General features: G+C 31.8%; 2 protein-coding genes across 2 annotated transcripts; both read left to right on the forward strand.

Moving 5' to 3' along the window:
- Positions 1-10717: 10717 nt before the first annotated feature.
- On the forward strand, positions 10718-16711 carry LOC122588739 (protein REVEILLE 6). Its single transcript, XM_043760913.1, has 9 exons — positions 10718-11006; positions 13036-13093; positions 13948-14071; positions 14154-14288; positions 14944-15066; positions 15385-15494; positions 15584-15643; positions 16148-16251; positions 16349-16711. Exons 1-9 carry the CDS (start codon positions 10831-10833, stop codon positions 16353-16355), a joined length of 897 nt encoding a protein of 298 aa, XP_043616848.1. The 5' UTR covers positions 10718-10830; the 3' UTR covers positions 16356-16711.
- Positions 16712-18718: 2007 nt separating this feature from the next.
- LOC122587258 (40S ribosomal protein S10-1-like) lies at positions 18719-20744 on the forward strand. Its single transcript, XM_043759372.1, has 5 exons — positions 18719-18829; positions 18930-18978; positions 19521-19800; positions 19901-20039; positions 20463-20744. The coding sequence occupies exons 1-5, from the start codon at positions 18827-18829 to the stop codon at positions 20541-20543; spliced, it is 552 nt and encodes a 183-aa protein (XP_043615307.1). The 5' UTR covers positions 18719-18826; the 3' UTR covers positions 20544-20744.
- The last annotated feature ends 426 nt before the right edge of the window (positions 20745-21170 follow it).

A 21170-nucleotide genomic window follows, 5' to 3' on the forward strand; every position in this document is an offset into this window, starting at 1 on the left:
ACGTATGTCTGAAAAGTATTTAAGCGTACGGGGTCACACCTCAACGTGAATGTGACTATAATTAATTAATATATTAAGTGTAATTTATTGATTAATTTGATCACGAAATAATTAATTTAAATAAGTTAAAGGATTAATTGTATTTAAATTAATTAGAAGAAGGATTAAATGTGAAATTAGGAAATTAGTGTTGGACCCTAATTCACTAAAGGGGACCGGTTTTGAGAAGCCTTTTAGGGTCTTGATTAACTTGGTCACCAAGTCATTAAAACCCTAAATATATCCTTATATATAGAGGGCTTAATTAAAAAGGTTTTGATATCAATTCACATAAGAAAAACTCCTCTTTTCTCCCTCTTATTTGGTTCGGCCAAACACCCTTTAATGGGTTTCGGTTTTGTGCCTTTTCCATTCGACAAAAACTACAAACAAATATATTTGTTTTGTTTTGTTTCATTCGACAACTTACATGAATCATATTAATGCTTCTAGCATTAATTATAGTTTTGTTTGTTATTAAACAACAAAGGGTTACGGTTCATGGGTGCTCAGGGAGATACACAACGGGTTTGTGAGTTCGTGATCAAGTACTAGCATACGTACGATCCAACGTTGTGTCTACAATCATAGAGAGGTTTAATTTAAACCTTATTATAAAGGTTTCTTGTTTTATTCTCTCCAATTTAAGGTACACGTATTCTCTCTTGGTTAATTAATAAACTACATAGATTTTATATTCCGCTGCGCGCTTTGTGATTTAATTTGATAATAGTTATATAACCCAACACTTCATTCTCTCGACTAATGTGGCCAAGGTGATGGGAAGGGTAGATCGTGTGTATACGCGGCTATGTAGATATTCTTTTATATGTAACAAGGTTTTTTACCCGCACGATGTACGGATATTAAGTTTATTTTTTAAAAGTTTTAATATTGACATTGAAATCAATAATATTGTTAGCTTTATAAATTGTGGCATTTAATTGTAATTATCTAAGTGGAAGGGGTATTAGTGAAATTAGGATAAATGTATATAAACCCCTTCAACCCCCATTTGTAAAAGAACACTTTCATATATATATAAAAATCTAATTCTTCATTAATACCTACTTTCTCTCACCAATACCTACATTCCTCACCAATACCTACTTTTTCCACCAATACCTACTTTCCCTACCAATACCTACTTTCCCCACCAATACCTACATTCCTTACCAATACCTACTTTTCCCACCAATACCTACTTTCCCCACCAATACCTACTTTCCACACCAATACCTACTTTCTCACTCAAATACCTATTTTACAAATATATATAATGTTCAACATTTAAATACCAAAAAAAATTTAAACTTAGTTGAACATATTTAGAAACCTAATGGTGTTGTGAAAATTAGTTTAAATGAGATTAATAGTATCTTGTGGCTGCATATTTGCTCTAAATATCGTATTTGATCAGGAATAATTATAATTACAACCCATGTTTTTATTAAAACAATTGCTACCCGTGAAAGAAATGAACTCGCATAACCTGTAACTTCAATGAATCGAATTGTGATATCATTATCTAGTTATAAATAGTTAAATTCCTATAATGAAACTATTTTGATAATATACGATTTGATAAAATGAATGCAAGATCAAAAAAGTTAAATAAAGAAAATTGCCTTTACAGGGAAAAAAAGATATATTATAAATTTAAACTCATATTTAAGTTTATACGGTTTTAGTTTTTTTTTTTTTTGCATATGAGATTTGTTTCTTAAATATAAGGGATTTGGTTTCTTAAGTTTGTATATAAATATCTTTTTTATTTAATATTTAATGGATAAATATTGTCAAAAAAATGTGATAATGACACATAGGATAAAAACCTATGTGGCAAATTTTATAAATAACTTTATATTGAGGAGGGCTTTAAAAGGTTAGGATTTTTATTATTTTAATAAATATATAGATTATGTATAAACACCATTCAAGAAAATAACATTTTATTGATAAACATATTCAAATTACAATAAGATTACAATAAATATTTCAAGTTTTCAACTAACAATCAAAACAAGAAACATAATACAGGAAAGAAAACGTAAAAGAAGAAGGCAATACGGGCTGAGGGTTCTGTTAAACAGAGGACCTTTAAAACTGATTTCGGGTCACCCAAGTGAACCCGCCAGTTTCCCAGGATACAACAGCCAAAGCAGATTGTACTGCCGGAGTTAACCACAACCCAGAATTTACCTTCAAGAATTGCTTGAAAAGAGAAGTGAAAGAGAAAGTGTTTAGTTGATGATCCAGGATGTAGTAGTGGAGACGTGGAGTTGTTACAGGAACCACTACTACATTATAGTAGTGGAGTTCAACAGCTTTAGACACCTGTTGAACATGTGTCAAGCTCAAGAACTACAACAAGTGACAACAAGTGTGACCAGGTGTCAAACCTAGGATCACTTGTTCCACTAAGCCAGGAGCCAAAATTGGAGCTGAGACGAGCTAGCCAAAAACAAAGGCGGCTTGCGGCAATGTGAGTGCAAAGTGTGCCACTAAAATGCCACATTACGCCTCATTGCCCACGACCCCGGGCGCGTCTCCTTGACCACTTGGGTTGTGGCCCCTTATAAGAAATTATTATTTCTCCAACACTTCTCCTTATAAACACACTTAATGTTTATACTTCTATCAATGTGGGACAAACCCACATTAGTTAAACACACTTTCAACTTCATTTTAACATATCTATTCACTTAAATATTTCCTGTTATATTATTTAAACAAATCAAATAATACATACACATAAAATTTCCAACAAATTATTCATTGAGTATTTCTTTTTAAGTTTATTCATTTCATTCATGTCTAGATATATAAATGTTATATGTTACATCAAGTATAGTGATGTTTATTAAAATATTTCAATTATAAGTGTATCATGCATGTATGTTGTGTAAAGGACGAATAGTGAAAAATCAATGACTTGAAAACATGTAAAGCACACATTTGTAGTAACCTTTTGCCTTTTGAGTTAAAACAATATTTATGGATTAGATATAAGATCGAAAAAACAATTGCGATTAGCTTAAGTTGTATTAACGTATTGTGATGCACTCCAAGAACCATGCATTTCTCATTTTAATCATAATATAATGTGTGAATTAACATGAGGTGCATTTACATGGACGATAACTTCAAATGAAGGGTTTAAAACCATTTTAGGGTGCTTATGGGATCTAGATCGGTAAAACTATATGATGTGTGTTAATAACGACAAACTATCACACTCATGCTTCTAAACTACACGAATATCTATTATGCAACTTGAAAATTTCAAAAATTCCTAATAATTCACTCTTACAAATGTAGAGAGTGTCATATGTATATATTATTAGTTAATACTACTTATACAAAATAACTAATGAGGAAAGTGCTTAAAAATGAGAGTCAGGGGTGTTTGGAATTACATTTATAAAATAATTAATGTGTTTAAAAATTGTGTTTTGAAAAAAATATGTACCAACTTATTTTTTCAAAATTGTTTTTTCTATTTATGAAAATGGAGATAATCATTAATTTTGTCAAATACATTTGTTTTATATTTGCGTTATACAAACATAATAATCAAATAATTTAATCAAAACACAATCAGAAAATGTTCTTTCTCATAAGTCATTAACTCATAATAAAGGGTTATGTTTATATTATACCAATATTGAAAAAATAAATAAATATAGGATGAATACAAATATCAATAATCAGTTTTAACTGCCTATAATGAGCTGATTTGATGATATCTTAGATTCATGATTCCTTATACCCATATAAGTTCAAACGTATTTTGAAAGCTACATATTTTGTGTGGTAGTGAACGTTTTGGAAGCATAGAAATCATGTTGTATATCGGGATAGTGACGAAACATGTGGTGATGTATTTCATCCCATTACCTCGTTATTATTCTTTTGGATTTCAAGTTGATATAAGAAACTAATCTCTCATGCTCTTTATGGGCAACGAATCTATTAATTTTATTGTAATTGTATCTTTGTTTCTTATTGTATAGGCATCTTGCCGGACTATATTATAATGAAAATAAAAACTGTTAAAAAAAACTATATCAAAGGGTAAAACATTTAGCCAATGGGTTGGTGGTTCATTGGTAAGGTCTTTGACCTTCGGAAAATCCATTAGGGTTGAAATCCCACTTCTTACATTTATAGGATTGGATTATTAGGGGGGGGGGGGGGTTCAAAAGTCCTGGGTTTCATCTCATGTATGCGTGATTTGAGCTCTGCATACTGTCCAATTGGATGTCATTGTGGTGTCTCGAATGCTAAATACTAAATTCTGAGTTAAAAAAAAAAGGTAAAACATTTAGTGTTAATGGTTTGCAAAATTTTATTTTAGATTTTCGCTCATTATGGTTTACATGATTTTATTTTAGATTTCGCTCATTCTATGAAGGTGCGAAGATACTTCTTAATTGACAACAAAGTAAACATCCAATGTCGCATTGTATGGATTTTGGGTCTCAATATCTCAAAGATGTATGTGAAAGGTTGAGATGTAAACAGTCTTACTCTTATCATGACGGTGTAGGGAGACTGTTTTTAGGTTTTATCTAAAATAGAAAAGAACTTTCGGTCTTGCATGATATAATGATAGAATCCTTGATTTCTACTTTCAAAAATAAAGATAGACTAGCTCTTTCAGTTTTTATCAATGATTAAAAAAAAATAACTTTTGAACAAGATATAAGAATGGAACCTTTGAGGTTGGTGTTAACCATTTGTTAAACGACGACAAAGGTTGTAATATGAAATGGAAAAGTTGCAAAAGGCACGCCACGAGTTGAGGACATGTGGCTCTCCCAAGTCCGGCTCCACATCAACTCATCTAAGCAATACACCCATACATGTGCCTATACAGTATACATCATAACATCACCATCCATCAAATATGGTAGTCTATTTCATAAATCTTATAACTATTATTACTATTGTTGATATACTCGTATATTTTATGCTAATATATGTGAACGTTGGTCGACATTGTTCATTGAACAAGGATCCATCCTAACAAAAAGGTTGTTGCCCAATCAGTTACGATGCAAGAAGTTTGTTTGGTTTTCTTTTTCTTTAGATTTTTGTATTAACTAAAGCTACATCGTTTTTATAAAGTTTACTTCATTAATATTTGTTGTATGCTCTATATAATTAATTGTTTGTGCACGTTTTTAGCTATCTAGTTTTCTGTACAATATATTTTTTTTTTTGGCTTTGATATATATTACGTTAATAATATATTATTTTATTTATTTTTCTTTATTTGATATATTAAAAATTCATTAGACAAGCTTTTAATATTTTAAATATAGATAATCTACGATGAAAAAATTGTATAGACATGACGAGTTCAGTTAATACATGGGAAAATTACTACAATAGTCAAATTTAAAGGGTTATATATAAAATTTCTTTTTTACATACTTTTCTTTACAATGTTTCTATCCATTTTTGTTGGTTTCATATTCTATTGTATTTTTTATTTCTTTTGTTATAAAGTTTCTTACCCTTTTATATACTTTTTTTAAAAACTGAATACGTCTAGATATTGGTTAGTATTTCTAAGTAACCTTTTAATATATATGGTTTATATGTAAAAACTCACCTCTATTTCAATTTCAGTTTCTACCAAAAATACAAATCAAAAAGTGGGTTATTCAAAAAAATAAAATACAATTAAGGTATATCTTGTTTGTAATGATATAAAAAGAGGTTTAAAATGAATTCAAAAAATAAATTTTATTTCAAATAATTTACGATTAGTTCAAAAAAACTTAAGTTTTTATCTTGATTTTAAACTTTTCAAACCTCTTCTTGTATTACTACATAAAATAAAGACCTTAATTTTGTTTATTTTTTTGAACTAACTCATTTTAGAAAATATATCAGATAGAAATGAACCTGAAACTGAAATAAATATGAATTTTTTTATAAAATAATATTTGTAATATAAAAATAGAATATTAACAAATATTAACCAATTAATCCACTATTTTTGTCTATAAAATACTTACAAATATATATAAATACATGAGGATTGAGGAAGAAAGTAGATTACACTAAATATATATTTATACTAATAAATATTAAAGTCAAAGTTAATACAATATTATGGAGTTCACTTAATGACATTTGTCATGTTTTGGTTGGTTACTTTTATTTGTTAAAGTGTTAAGTAGTAAGGAATTTATGACTAAATGAGTAATGTTTTTTGTAGGCGTCTAAAATTGGACATACACCTTCAAAATTGACTATCTAAGTAATTTTCCCTTAATACATTATGCGACCCGAGTTCAACTCGAAGCTTGAACATCCATTGAGCTTAAAATTTTTTCAACTCGAGCTCTATTAATAATTGATAATTTTGAGTTCGACTTGACTAAGGTATTATGTAACATCCCAATATTTTAAGGTAATAGAAAATTAACCCTTTTTGTAGTTTTGACATTAAATTAATTTCCTAGTATTTTGTTTTGAGTTAAGGGGTTAATTTAGTTGGAACTTTAGTGTCTAGCGGGTATTAAACCCACTAAAATTAGTATGGGACGTGGCCATCTGAGAAAAAAGCCAGCCACTTAGTGTTTGTGACTCATATTTCCCACTTCAAGTTTCACTTCTCTTCTAACTAACTCATCTCTCAAAATTCTTCCAAAATTCATGCAATTGAATCTTCAAATCATAAATTAAAGAATCCTAATCCTTGAACAATAACAATAATCATCACCATTTATCTTAGAAATTGAAATTGAGGGTTTGATTGGAGGTGGTGGTGGCCGAAAATTCTAGGAAGAAAAAGGGGAAGAATTGTGATTTTGAGAACCTTAATCTTTTGTCTTTCACTCTTGAGGTATTTATTTCCTTAATCTTAGTTTTAATTGTTATTGAAATTTAGGGTTCTTAGCCTTAGAATTGGGGGTTTTTGTTATTGGAGATTTTCAAGTAAACCCTAACTAAATTTGATTTATAAATGGATAATTTGATTGAAAGAGATGTTGTTAATGAAAATTCCCCATGGTAAGAATCTTATGTTTTATGGTGTTTGGCTAGTGATTAAGAAATAAAGCTTTATTATGAGAATTTTGAATTTTTTTGGAAAAGTGTTGAGTAGCTAAACACAATGATGTTAGAGTCGATGAGCGCAAGTAGATGATTGTAAGGAAATGGAGTCATGGAACTCATAGATGTTATGTGTTTATTCATGTTTAGGTATTGAAGATTAAATTGTTGAGCTTGTAGCCTTATATTACCATGTAGCCAAATTGAGGTGAGTGTGTATGCATATAATCATATTCTTGTTATTTGAGGTCACAGGTGGGTAAATTCCTATGACCCATAGTTTGATTGTTTGTAAGAACTAGCAGGTGGGTAAATTCCTACTAGTCTTATTGTATGTAAGAGCTAGTAGGTTGGTAAATTCCTATTAGCCAAAATATCCATGGCCATGCTGAAAATGTATGTGTGATGTTTGTTATGAATGAAATGGCTAGCTTGCTAGGCTTTATGTGGTGCTTGTTCCACAATGTTAAAGTAGCATGATTATGATTGTATGTGTATGCATTCACTAAGCGTAGCTTACATTTTAGTTGTTTAATTCTTCTATAAGTTGGTAGTAGCAAGAGCAAGGAAGTTTTAGAGTGAAGTTCAAGTGAAGTTTCTTGCCATCTCTAAGGTTGGCATCTTGGGTAATTTTGGGTAGAACATCCCTTTGACTATTATGGCTCTTGATACAAGCATTTGATTTGGATGAACATATTCTTTTGGTGGGGAGAATCTGTGGTCATGTTAAGTTTTTGGTCATGTTGGTTCTTATGATTTCAAAAGCATGGTCATTTTGGTTTGAATTGTCAACTTGGGTAAACGACCCATTTGGATAATTAAATTAACGTATGATCAAATGGATCTTTTAATTATGTTTGTAATGATGTTAAAAACTTGTTTGAATCATTTTAGTTGTTAATTGAAGCATGGAAATGAGTTTGTGAGTTTGTAAGTAATATTTTAGCAATTTTTCTGGTATACCAGTTAGTGTTACCCACCACAATCTGGTGAGGCTTACTAACTGGAGGATTAAGGACATAAGAGTTTTAGTGCTGCCCACCATATATGTGGTGAGGCCTACTAGCTGAAATTTTGTTCAGTATCGTTTTTTGGTGTTGCCCACTGCTCATGTGGTGAGGCCCACTGGTACAAAAAAAAAATTCCTAAATCGAGTCGGGTCGTTTCATGTTAAGCTAGGTATTAATCAAAATTAGCCGTATAATTGTATAAACTCGATAATATTGATTATGAATCAACATTTTTGAATTCAACCCATTTACGGATTATCTTAAAGTAAATGTAAAGTAATATCAAAAGTTAAAATCTAAAAAGACACAAACTCGATGAATTGGTGATAGTTAAGTCATGTCAATCAAGTTTGAGTCGTTTTCAAATATTTTAGGATCGTAAGTAAGCAAAACTCCGAAGTAGATCAACAACTAGCAATCTATCAATAAACTAAAACATGATTGACATGTTCTTGAAATGACATGTGGCGTAATTCTTGATCGACACGTATTTTTTTAATTATTTATTTTGTTAAATTAGCTTTTTTAGTAGTATATATATTTAATTTCTTTGTTAGACTTAGAGTTAAACTCTAATTCTTTCCTTATTTATACAAAGACATTATAACTTTATTTGATTGATCTTTTTTTATTCAAAAATTCTTTTTTTCTATTTCAATTCTTCAACTCCTATTACTTCTATTAATTATAATAATTTATTAACATGAAGACTTCAAAAGTTTCAGTTTACGATCCAAAATCACAAAGCTATTTGTCATTGTCCACTATGCTTACAAGTTTTTATTTTGATATGGTTCTAAAAATTTAAGGTAAATCCAAAACTCTAACTAAACATATGTTATATTTATCATCACTGTTTATTATAATTTAGTTTCGATTATCGATTTACTTTAAGCACAATTTATTTCATACTCACGAATCATGTATGAAGCATATTTAAATTTCTTTATGATACAATCTATATAACTACCGTACATCATACACAGATATTATGACTAGTTTACTATATAACATTGTACGTGGTTATGAATAGTAAAAGCAGACTGGCAAGTAGCTGCTTAGCTGCTTGCCAGCCTCCTTAGTTTTCTTTTTAATTAAATCACTCCAACAGGTAGTTACGCATCTATACGTCAGCCTTCTTATTTTTTTAATTAAATAAAACATATGTATATAATTTTTGAACAACTTTTTTTGTCTATTTTGGATTTTGTTATTTTTTATTTGATTCATACAAATCTATTATAATGGTTTTGTTTTGTTTTATTTTTTAAAAATCTTTTAAAAACTAAAACATATGCATTTAATATGACAAGTGTAAGTAGAGTTATTATATTTTTGCTTCATGGTTTTAATACAATTTATTTTTTATATCACACCCATATAACTGTTGAGATTTTGCTACATCATCTCTTTTCTGTTTTTCTTTTGAGTTTTATTTTTTTGTTTCTTTGGAGAGTTTTTTTTGTTGGTATTCTTTTATTTTTTACTTTTTTCCACAACAATATAAAATTTTAAACGTGGTTGTAATATTATTTTAAAATAAATATATATTTAGAGTGTCAAAATTTTTAGCTAACACATATATCAACACAACAACAATAAATAGACGTATCTATGATAGAGTAGATTGTAAGCGAGGCTAATGAACAGTGTCACTGCCACGTGACACTGTTCCATTAGTCCACTTACGTCCGTGTTATTATTCGGTTACTATTTGGATTTTAATTATATTGGATCCCGTTAATTTCTTTTTTTTCTTGGTTTCTTACACAGTTTTTTTGCTTAGGCTAATGAGCAGTGCCACTGCCACGTAGCAATATTCCATTAGTCCACTTACGACCACGTTATTATTCGGTTACTATTCAGATTTTATTATATCGGATTCCGTTAAGGTTTTTTTCTTGTTTTTTTGCACAGTTTTTTTTGCGTTTTTGAATGAACAGTGTCACCGCCACGTGGCACTGTTCTATTACTCTACTTACGGCCATGTTACTATTCGGATTTTACTATATTGGATCCTGTTAAGTTTTTTTTTCTTTCGATTTTTTTTGGTTTCTTGCACAGTTTTTTTTAGCTTTTGTGTTGTCTTCTATTGGATCATCTTATACCATATATCACTATCTAGATTTTCTCATTTCGGATCCCGTTTGGGGTTTTTTCTTGGTTTTTATCATAATTTTTTTGCTTTTGTGTTTTCAACTAACATATTGAAAACTTTTAATCAACCATTTTGTTTTTCCTTTCTTTTTTCTTTTTTTGTTTCATTGCACGAACTAAATGTATGTATTTGATATTGCAACTTTTTGATGTGGTTTTTTTAGTTTTATCACATAAACATTCTTTTTTTTATTTTCAGGTTATTATCGATTTTTTCACACGTTTTCTCTTTTAATTTTTAAATAGGTTCAACGCAAGTAAACGAAACTGTTTAAATAACAATTGGCGAGACCCAAACCACCTAGTCACATTCAAGAATAGTAGAATAGGGACTAAACATGTAAAGTAACCAAACTCTAAAAGATATTTTAGATATTTATGTAAAAAGTCCTACACACACAGCCACATCATTTCTTCCCCTTTCTTCCCCATCCTTACTTCACACCCAACCAATACACAATAACAAAACACACACACATTTCACATGTACATATATACTTACATACACATATATAATAATAATAATAACTGAATTCCGTTACCGATCTCAATGGTCATGTCTCCACCTACAACCCCGACCTCAACAGCCGCCGCCGTTTCTCCGCCGTCAAATTCTTCGGCCGCCGATGACGCTTCCAAAAAGATCAGAAAACCTTACACCATTACTAAATCCAGAGAAAGCTGGACTGAACCTGAACATGATAAGTTCCTTGAAGCACTTCAGCTGTAAGTATTTCATCATTTCTTTCTCTTTTTTTTTTTTTTTTACTTATTTCGGCGTTTTCAAGTTAGGTGTAATTATAATTCTAGGGCTTTATTTTTTCATAATTTGACTTAATTATATATATATGTATATGTAAAACTTAGATTCTATATAGATGCTGTTAGATTCTATATAGTTGTTTTAGATGATTATATTGGAATAACAAACTGTATACTTTTGAACTTATGTTAGGCTAATTTACGCGAACTGTCCGTATGATATAATCTCCGTTAGGGACGGTTTTGTAGATAGCTTTATGATTGTGGAAGTTTATTAAGGTGTTGAAGGTTTGAAGTTAATTGAGTTATTGACCGAAGGTAGAATCGGTGAATTTCTCGTATTCATGAAACTTATTTGATGGAATTTTGATTTTTAACGAGAGATTAGTGGAGGTATGCTTGTGGATTAGTTGAAGATATGTTTTATCGGTTGGCTCTGTTAATACGCCACATGCTGTACATTGTAGTGTCGTTATTGCGTGCACTTAATTTGTTAAGATAGTAGAGGCAATAGGGTAGGGAGCACATGTAGTGATGCTTTTAAAAGTGGAAAACTAGTGGGTCAGATCCTTTGCGAATGTTTTTTTCTTTTCTTGCTTTCTCTCCCAAGGTTGATAAAGCACTCACTTTTTCTTGGTTTTTATTTATTAGATGAAATTCCTTTTAAATGTACAATAAAATGCTTTTAAAAACTCATTAGAAAACCTGGAAAACAAGACTTGAGTGAGAATGACTTGTCCTTCCTTTGTGCATCCTTGGTCGTTCGTTACATGACACAATAAACAAGCACATGCTTTGAACATAAGACTTCAGAAGAAGAAAATAAAAAGGGGTGGGGGTGGGGGGGGGGGGGTTAAAGCTGTCGAATTGCTTTCACCAGGATCAAACGACATAGGCTAGATATACTTTGGTTGCCGTTTATCTGTTGTATTCTCATATGACAGTGTGCACTACTGCGCTACAGTTTCATAAGATTATGCAAATGTAGAGAAAGTAGCATAATCTAGTATGCTTTGTATTCCCAGGGTATCTGGGAATCAAAATCAAGACTTCTTAATGATATATATTTTTAATGAAAATGTGGTATAGGCCAAAGTGTACTTGGGTAGTTGGGGCATGCACTTCACTATTGCCCAATAAGGGGTAACCTTAAAACATATAAGAAAGGATAATGTGACCTTGAGAAGGGTAACCGACTTCTAAAAATTCGCATTGAAGTACCATACGGTAACATACTCACAATATTTTGCATACATTTAACGTAAGGGTAACATACTTATGCCAAGATATCCTTTTTAAGCATTTTAAAAATTTAGTTACCCTTTATTGGACAACAGGGAAGTACATTCCCTCAAGTAAATGTGGGCCTGTACTGCATCACCCTTCTGTGCAACTTTTTTTTTCTTTTTTCATTTTAACTTGAATCTGAACCCAAGTGGGAGTTCCAAGTTAATAATTTCGGGGGAAAAAATAGTATGAACAATTATGGTATATTTGGTTTTGTTGGAGTTCCATAATTAAATAGCCATTCTTCATGGAAAATAGTATGAAAGATGCCAGTCTCACATGGAAAATTGTTTTTATTTTATTTTATTGTAAGTGCCACTTAACGTATTCTACTGCGATGCATCTGCCATATTGCTTATTATAGGAATACACCCTTCCCCTATGCGTATCCATTTTGGCATTTTCATTTCTACGAAGTTCCAGGCTTACTTAATTTTGGATGATTTCTCTTCCCCATTTATTTCTACCGCCTCTTACCATTAAAGATTGATTCACACAAATAAGAAACAGTCGAATGGCTAACTAGCCAAGCTTCTCTTTGTGGTACATTCTATGGCAAGGCTCAAAATGGTTGGCAGGGATTGAGGTTTATAATGAATCAGTGATTGCTTCTTTGTGATCAGCTCTTGGTAATTGATTTTAGCGAATAGATCACTCTTGATTTGTACTTATTACCCAATTGAGTTTATACTGCATTGATATGCAGCTTTGATCGTGATTGGAAGAAAATTGAAGCTTTCATTGGCTCAAAATCTGTCATCCAGGTGATTTACGCAATTGCTTTTTTTCGCAGTGAATGTCACTTGTTACAAAACCCCCCATTTAACCATGCACATTGTTACTGTCATAAGAGAACATTCTGCTGGGAAGTACTATAGTAATGGCTAGTCCCTTCAAATGATAAATTTCTTATATTGCTTGATTACTTATAAATGCAATATTAGTCAGTTTCCTAAAGAATAGGCAGAATTGCTTTTGATCATTCAGATTCACTACAAGAAAGATCATACACATTTTGTAACATCAAAAGTATGCTCAAATATACCTGGTGATAACTTTTATTTGAAATCTTGTTGCAGAAATGTTGGGGACTTAAGAGTAACAATGTATTTCTGAAACAGTGAAATATGTTTTGATATGGTAGTACATATTGATCATTATCCAGTTGTTTTCTTGATGTATAATGTTGCTGAGATAATTTACTTGAATAGAATGCCTTTAAAAAATTATAATGGTTATGGATAAAAGGCATCAACTTAATCTCTTGATAACACAAACTTTACATAGGAGTCCCGCTGTTTATCATTGCATGAGAAGGACAATTCTGTGCACATGTGAAGAAGTTGCTAAATTGATCACTGCCAAAGTGCCAATAGCTTTCAGGATTTTAACATGATTAATGAAAATGAGAGTATCATTATAATTTGGACGTAAACAAACTGCTCATGGTGATTGTTCCCCATCTTTTTAATAATCCAATATTGAAAAGATGGGAGAACACATTTAAGTATTTTGCAATTTTTACAAGTAAAATTGTTTTTCAAGATTTTGAAATGTTATGATACCGTATTTAAGGATAGTGCGTGTAGATAACTAAAAGGCAATTTGACTTGTGCAGATCCGTAGTCATGCACAGAAGTACTTTTTGAAGGTTCAAAAAAGTGGTACTAATGAACATCTTCCTCCTCCTCGTCCAAAAAGGAAAGCTGCTCATCCATATCCGCAGAAGGCTCCAAAGAATGGTTAGTACATGGGGATACTGCCCTATGACCCTTTTTTATACAATGTACTTGCCAGACTGATCAGTTTTGCTGCATACAACAGCTCCGGTGCTCTCAAATGTTACAACATCATTTCAAACCTCACCTGCTCTTAGTGACTCTGAATTCATACGGACCGATTCTTCTGCAGTGGTGAAGAATTCTGTAGAAAGCGATAGTTTGTCCCATGCAGAGAAAGGTAACTAATCCGTATGGGTTGATCATAGAGGTGGAAAATGGGCAGGGAAGGCGGGTCGGGTAACAGGTCATAATGTGCATGGATTAAATCTGGTAATGTTTTTGTGTGTATCAAAGATGGCCAGTTCAACCCGCCTGCAAGTGTTTATTTTTAAAATTTCATAAATTACTAACATACTGAATATGACAAAACCTCTCTTGTGATAATAAAATCGATAATGATATTGAATCTTTCTTCATAAATAAAATGATATAGAACATTAGAACATTGTAAGCATTTGAATACACATTAGGTTGAAAGGCCCCTCACGGAAGGACATTTCCTCAATCTCTTCCAGAAATAGGAGCTCGAAACCTTGCAAGCGGGAAAGCTTCTATCTCTTATAGAGAATAAACATAGGGGAAAGAGAACTACAATTTTTTACACCTCTTCGATTCAAATTATCCATAGGCTAAAATTATATATATATATATATGTGTGTATTTAAATCTCGTGACTCATATCCAATTGAGTACAATGCAAGTAGACCTGTTCTATGTAACTGGGTTGAATTTGTCACCTCTAGTTGATACACATCTTTCTGTTCCACTATCTTGTTCTCTGCTTGTTGCTTGAACTTTACTCTTTATTTTTCTTCACATGGTATGCGTTACAGAAGACCTTATATCTGGAGGTCAACCAATGGCCGTTAACAGTTGCAGCAGTAATGAAAGTGCTCCCAAAACACAACCAATTAGTGAAGTACATGATCAAAGGGGTTATGGGCTTCCGCCAAGAGGTGATTTGTTGTTTAGTAGCTGTTTTGCTACACATATTGTTATACAACTTATACTTATATATATATATATGTAGAAATATAACATCAGCGCTCATTTACTACTTTGTTTCTTTTTTAATTATTATTATTATTTTGGGTAAAAGCGATTTCCCTGGTTTGAGACTAATTTGTCTAATCAGACTATCTCTCATGTCTCTTATGATGAAACATAAATTCAAACGTTTTGGACATAATACATTGTCAAGTTATTATTGATAATGATTCTTTATCCTAAAGCTTTGTGTTTTTTTTTTCCTTTCTCCTTGGTGATTGGTCCAGTACTGCCTGACTTTGCTCAAGTATATGGGTTCATTGGAAGCGTGTTTGATCCAAACATTGATGGCCATGTGCAGAAACTTAAAAAGATGGACCCCATTGATGTTGAAACAGTATGTTACTTTGAATTTCATATTCGGTTCCTGTGCTGTTTCAGATGTTTCTATGTTTGATTCTGCTAATCCTTGTCTCCATCTTTCAGGTATTGCTGCTAATGAGAAACCTCTCTATCAACTTGAATAGTCCTGATTTTGAGGGCCACGTAAGTTTTCTTTTTATTTTCTCTATTCATTAGCTTACAGAACACATATATATGGCTATTCCAAGATAAGTGGTAAAATGCTGGGTTTGCTAACATGTTAAAAGTTTAATATGAGTACGGGATGAAATAGGTACTTTCTAGTATAGGTTGTTTATTCGTGTCAAAGCATGATTATGTTATTGTGTTAGTTTAGTAAGAATCTAATCTTAAATAAAATGATTTAGGAGGTTTTCATGCATTTAAAGTACACTTTGCCACTTTGGGCATCTTTGACACATTTGATTTATAGGCGATAAAATATGAGTATATAACCCCAACTGACCCCTTTATAAATAAATGCGTTAGAATTGTCATTTACCATACACCCTTCATTCCACAACTACATTGTTCACCAGTTTTTGCAAAAGTTAAAGAAGATTACATAATTTCGCGGGGGAAACAATCCTATAAAATCAGGATTCAATCCTAAAGTGGAATTTACAACCATTGTTTCTGCAAATGCAGAGGAAATTGCTATCAACGTATGAGATTGATATGGACAAAGAAAATTCTGTTGATGCTGTGGACATCCTTCTCAACTGCCAACCTGAGCAAGTTGGTCATTTTGGGTAAGGAGAATACCACACATTATGATGCTTATGTACTTATATCACATTCAGTTCCTCCCTAAACAATACTAACCTTTCAATATCTGTAACATCATAGGACTTGATTACGTGCGAGACCCTGCAGCTACGCAGTTTAACATTTGTTGTTTCACAAGTAAGCATCCCTGCTTCTGCCATGAGAAATCTGGTCTGTGCAGCTTGTCTAATTGAGCTCCAACGATGTGTAAATATGCCAACTGTATTGGGTTGGGGGAGATGCTGAAGAAATGAACAAATCGTGTTACGGAAATGTAAAAATGTAAAGCTTGATTTATATATTGTTATATTCAAGTTTTGACATTTTCTTCACAATCTAGTTATTTTGCATCTACTAGTTTGTGTATCAATGTCTGTTACTATCGCCATTATATTTCTGTCTAATAAAGCATATATTAATGGCATTATAAAGTTTCCCGGCGTATAATTGTGGTAATAAGATTCTGATGATGTTTTAGGCGTAATATCGATATATATGCCTTGAATGAAATTCTATGTTAGTATGTTTATGTTTTACTAGCTATGAAAGCTGAGCAAATTGTATTGCAAGTACTGATGATACCTCACAATATATTCTTCTAAAACTCATTCCATCTTATTATCTTGATATATGCGAATCAAATACTTCAAAAAAAGAAAGAGAGTTAGTAGATGATACATGTCACTATGTTTAATAGCGCAGTGGACGTTCCTGTGTTGCAATGATGTTTGGGTGTTGGGAGACCAGGGTTCGAATCCGAGCAATCAAGGTTTTCCCCCTAATTTAGCGTTGTGTCTTTTGTAGCGGCTAAATTAGTGTGGTTTTCTCTCCCCTGTGGTTACCTGATTTCATGTATCGGTCAGTAGTGACTGTCTGCCCAATTGGATGTAACGGTTAGTCGTCCCGTAACACGAACGTTAAAAAAAAAAGTAATTTTTCTTTCACTTTTCAACTGATTGATTCAATTAGGTTGGGGTTTATAAAGGGAGATTAAATAAAAATTTTCATTTTTCTTTCACTTTTCATTTAATTGATTAATTTGGGTCTTGCAACAAGTTAATAGCTAGATCATTCAGTCATTTCTTATAAGTTATAATAAGTTAATATTAATGTATCAAATATCAATGTCTTGTAATTTTATATTTTTCTATAATACATTATTAAGGATTTTTGGGTTTTTTCTAGTTTTGGTGTATTTAAATTAAATTTTTATTATGTCCAAAAATCTAAGTATTGTCTATCCTTTATTCATTAAAATGTATAATCGTTTCACTTTTTATAATACTTGTATCGTAAAAAATACTAACAATACCTTCATTCTATAAAATACATGTAATACATCCATCTCCTAAAATACCATACAATACCTACATCCCGTCGCCACCATCATCACCACCAACAGTCCCACTCACCTATCACATCTCGCCGACTACCATCATTGTTTCATCACATTGTACGTGTAATTTGCTATTACTCTTATATATGTTTAAATAACAATTAACACATCTACCCTTTACTCTTATATAGTCCTAATTATTTAATTATATATAAATAATTGTTTAAATTACATATGTATCAAAACTAGTATGAGATTTATGTTATACTTCAAGATCCATGAATATATCGTGTTAGATGAGTAATCATTAGTTACGATTCATTTCTACATCGCAAATCTTTAATACTTTATTGATTTAAATTCGTACAACTTTTCCTAGTTATGTAATATTTATTGGAAAATGCTAAATACTTGACGTATATAAAAAAGTTATACGTTTCCATATAAAAGTTCACCCCTGATTTTTATGTTAAGTGTACAACTACTTAATGTTGCTTAATGAAAGCCCTAGGGCTTCTAGCAAAACCCTTATTTATTTAATATTTGTATGAAATGAAATTAGTTGAATCAAATCTTTTCTCTAAAAAAAAGTCATTTTACAATTTTAATCATACGAGAGTAAGTACCCGCGCGTTGCGGCGGAGAGATGGTGGGGATGATAGCTAGGTCAGAGAGTGTGATACTCAAATGCCTACGGCCTCCGCCCTCCCCCCTCGGATTTAAAAATTCGTCGAAAGTATATCGAATGACATCTCTAATGAAAGAGCATGAAATTTTAAGAACACCCATATAATTTTTATAATTTATTGATGTACGGTTTTTGAGATAAAATATTTTGAATGAATTGGAGGAATAAATGATTTATGGAGGAGAGAAAAAAGATGATTGGTTGAGATTTTAGGAGAGAGAAATGGTATTATAGTTGTTTTAGATAAATATAAAATAGATAGGAGGGACATTTTGGGAAAGTACTTAAAATCAATATTGAAAATTTTAATTTCAATATTGAAAATCTAGGAAAAATCTAAAGTATAGATAACACAAAAACTAAAAAATCCAAAACGGGCCATACGAAAAGGGCCTCATTCTCGGCCCATAATGTAGCCAAAATTCAGCATATATATGAAGAAGATAACAGCTAGGGTTTCCTCTGCTGCTGCTTGTGTAAACACAAAAACCCTAATTTCAGCTCTCATCCATTTCCTAGCAGCAAATCTGCAATCATGGTTTTTCCCTCTTTAAACACATATCATTTTCCTACTAAATTTCAGCACTAATTGTATAATCTCATTCTGATTTTTGTTAATTTTTTGGTTATTTTTGCAGATCATTCCTGACAAGAATCGCAAGGCCATCTCCAAATACCTCTTTCAAGGTCTCATATTCTTCATCATTATATATAAACATATATATAATATTGTGCTATTTACTTAGATTATTCTAGTTCTTTAGTTAACAGTATTTGGTGTATTTATCTACATGTATGTCAGATTTAGTATGTATGTATCTAAGCAACTTAATGTTTTTTTTTTCTTAATATTTATTATAAAATACATCTTTATGTAGCTCAGAAATATTTTTGTGTATATTATTTGTGGTTTTCTTATCATGATTTTTCATGTTTATTATATGTGTTTTTTTACTAGGTTTGAATTATTTTCTAGTCAATACTTTATTGTTTAATCTATATTCATGTGATTGAAAAATATATCTATTTGTGTAAGTATATGTATGTGTATGTATTTATATATCTGTGTGTTTTTTCCGGTGATCATTTGAGGTCGTGTTAAATGTCTTAACTTTTTTAAAGTCTCAAATTATGTAAAATGTACAGTTTGTATGGATGTATTGATGTGTTATGTTTGTAAGGTGATTAATTATTAATTTTGTATATGCTGTGTATAAATTTGTGTACAGAGGGTGTTTGTTTCGCCAAAAAGGATTACAATTTGGCTAAGCATCCGGAAATCGATGTACCAAATTTGCAAGTGATTAAGCTTATGCAGAGTTTTAAGTCTAAGGAATACGTGAAAGAGACTTTTGCTTGGATGCACTATTATTGGTATTTGACCAATGATGGAATTGAGTTTTTGAGGACTTACTTGAACCTGCCTTCTGATATTGTTCCTGCTACTTTGAAGAAATCTGCTAAGCCTCTTGGTCGTCCATCTGGCGGGCCACCAGGCGACCGTCCACGGTAAATTGAATGGATATTATTGTTGTCAGTGGATTTTTGTTTGCTATTTCAAATTTTATGGGGTTGAATTGTTAATTTTGTTTGTTGTTTGTGTTTATAGTGGTCCTCCTAGATTTGATGGGGATAGGCCAAGATTTGGTGACCGAGATGGGTACCGTGGTGGTCCAAGAGGGCCTCCTGGAGAATTTGGTGCCGAGAAGGATGGAGCTCCTGCTGATTACCAGCCTGCTTTCAACAGGGTAATGGATTTCACTCTTCTGTATTCGTGTTTTGATATGCATGACTCAACTTTCATGTTTGATTTACTAAATCAATAGCTCAATCTGAAATGTATATTATGAATACATTTTTATAAGCATGATCTGGAGCAATCTAGTGCTTTGAGAATAATGTAAGAGGGTGCCTAAGATTGCATTATAGGGCAGTTACTCTGGTCAGAAAATGGTGCTAGGACAATTATTATTAAGGATATATTTGGAAAGAAAAGAACATGTTTATTAGCAAGTGCAATCTCAAACTATGGGCTATGGTTTAATTTGTATTTTTATTTTGTATGCTGTTAAGTAGTAATGGTTGTTAATAACTTTGACATATCCTGATTGGTTGTCAATGCTGTATCCTGTGATATTTTTACTCATTGTTGCTCAAATTCTCATTTGCAGGGTGCTGGTGGTAGGCCAAGCTTTGGTCGTGGAGGTGGCGGCTATGGAGGAGCTGCACCACCAAGCTCAAGCTTCTCTTAAACATTAGGAGTCGTAGTTGTTTTTGCTGGCCAGGTTAAAATGTCAAGATTTAGGGAATGCTACTGCTATATTATCACCCGAGTTGTGTTATCTTTATAATTTTGTTAAACATGGATCTTGTCTTTATTTGATAACCAGATTGGTGTTATTGTTGTCTTCCATCTTTTGTATGAATCTGTTATCTAGCTTTTGATTTGTGAATGTTGGCCAATCACTGTTCAAATAGGTTATGATGTGATAAGTCACAACACTTGTTTTGGTCATCAAATAGTTTAGCAGTGATCTGTGAGGGGTTCTAGCTCTTATCAAAGATTTGCATTCGAAAGCCTATGCCAGGTGGTTACCACATGCCTTTTTGTGTTTGGTTGATCCCTGTATGTTACCAGCTCAAGCTAGTACTAGTTAATCAACAAAAGTCTAAATAACACCTAAAATGTGTCTTTGTTTTGGATGTGTTATTGGTTGATGCTTGAATCTGGATTCTAGTTTCCTGCACTTACAAGTTGTATCTTCAACTTTTACTTTCAAGCAAGGGAAAAAGGATCAGAAATAGTTTCCTTTTCTAACAGTCCAGTAAACATAACAGTTTTCGCGATTGAAGTTAAGATCCTAAGCCGCCCGGTAGGA

Source organism: Erigeron canadensis, chromosome 2, assembly GCF_010389155.1.
Source record: "Erigeron canadensis isolate Cc75 chromosome 2, C_canadensis_v1, whole genome shotgun sequence".
In the NCBI taxonomy this organism is placed as follows: domain Eukaryota; kingdom Viridiplantae; phylum Streptophyta; class Magnoliopsida; order Asterales; family Asteraceae; genus Erigeron; species Erigeron canadensis.

What these genes read in the sequence shown, in the direction of transcription:
- LOC122588739 (XM_043760913.1), top strand. Translation starts at nt 10,831, where the DNA reads ATGGTCATGTCTCCACCTACAACCCCGACCTCAACAGCCGCCGCCGTT. An exon ending in GCAGAAGGCTCCAAAGAATG is followed by an intron (nt 14,072 to 14,153) that starts GTTAGTACATGG and finishes TGCATACAACAG; the next exon opens with CTCCGGTGCTCTCAAATGTT. An exon ending in TTTGTCCCATGCAGAGAAAG is followed by an intron (nt 14,289 to 14,943) that starts GTAACTAATCCG and finishes TATGCGTTACAG; the next exon opens with AAGACCTTATATCTGGAGGT.
- LOC122587258 (XM_043759372.1), top strand. An exon ending in CCACCAGGCGACCGTCCACG is followed by an intron (nt 19,801 to 19,900) that starts GTAAATTGAATG and finishes TTGTGTTTATAG; the next exon opens with TGGTCCTCCTAGATTTGATG. An exon ending in ACCAGCCTGCTTTCAACAGG is followed by an intron (nt 20,040 to 20,462) that starts GTAATGGATTTC and finishes TCTCATTTGCAG; the next exon opens with GGTGCTGGTGGTAGGCCAAG.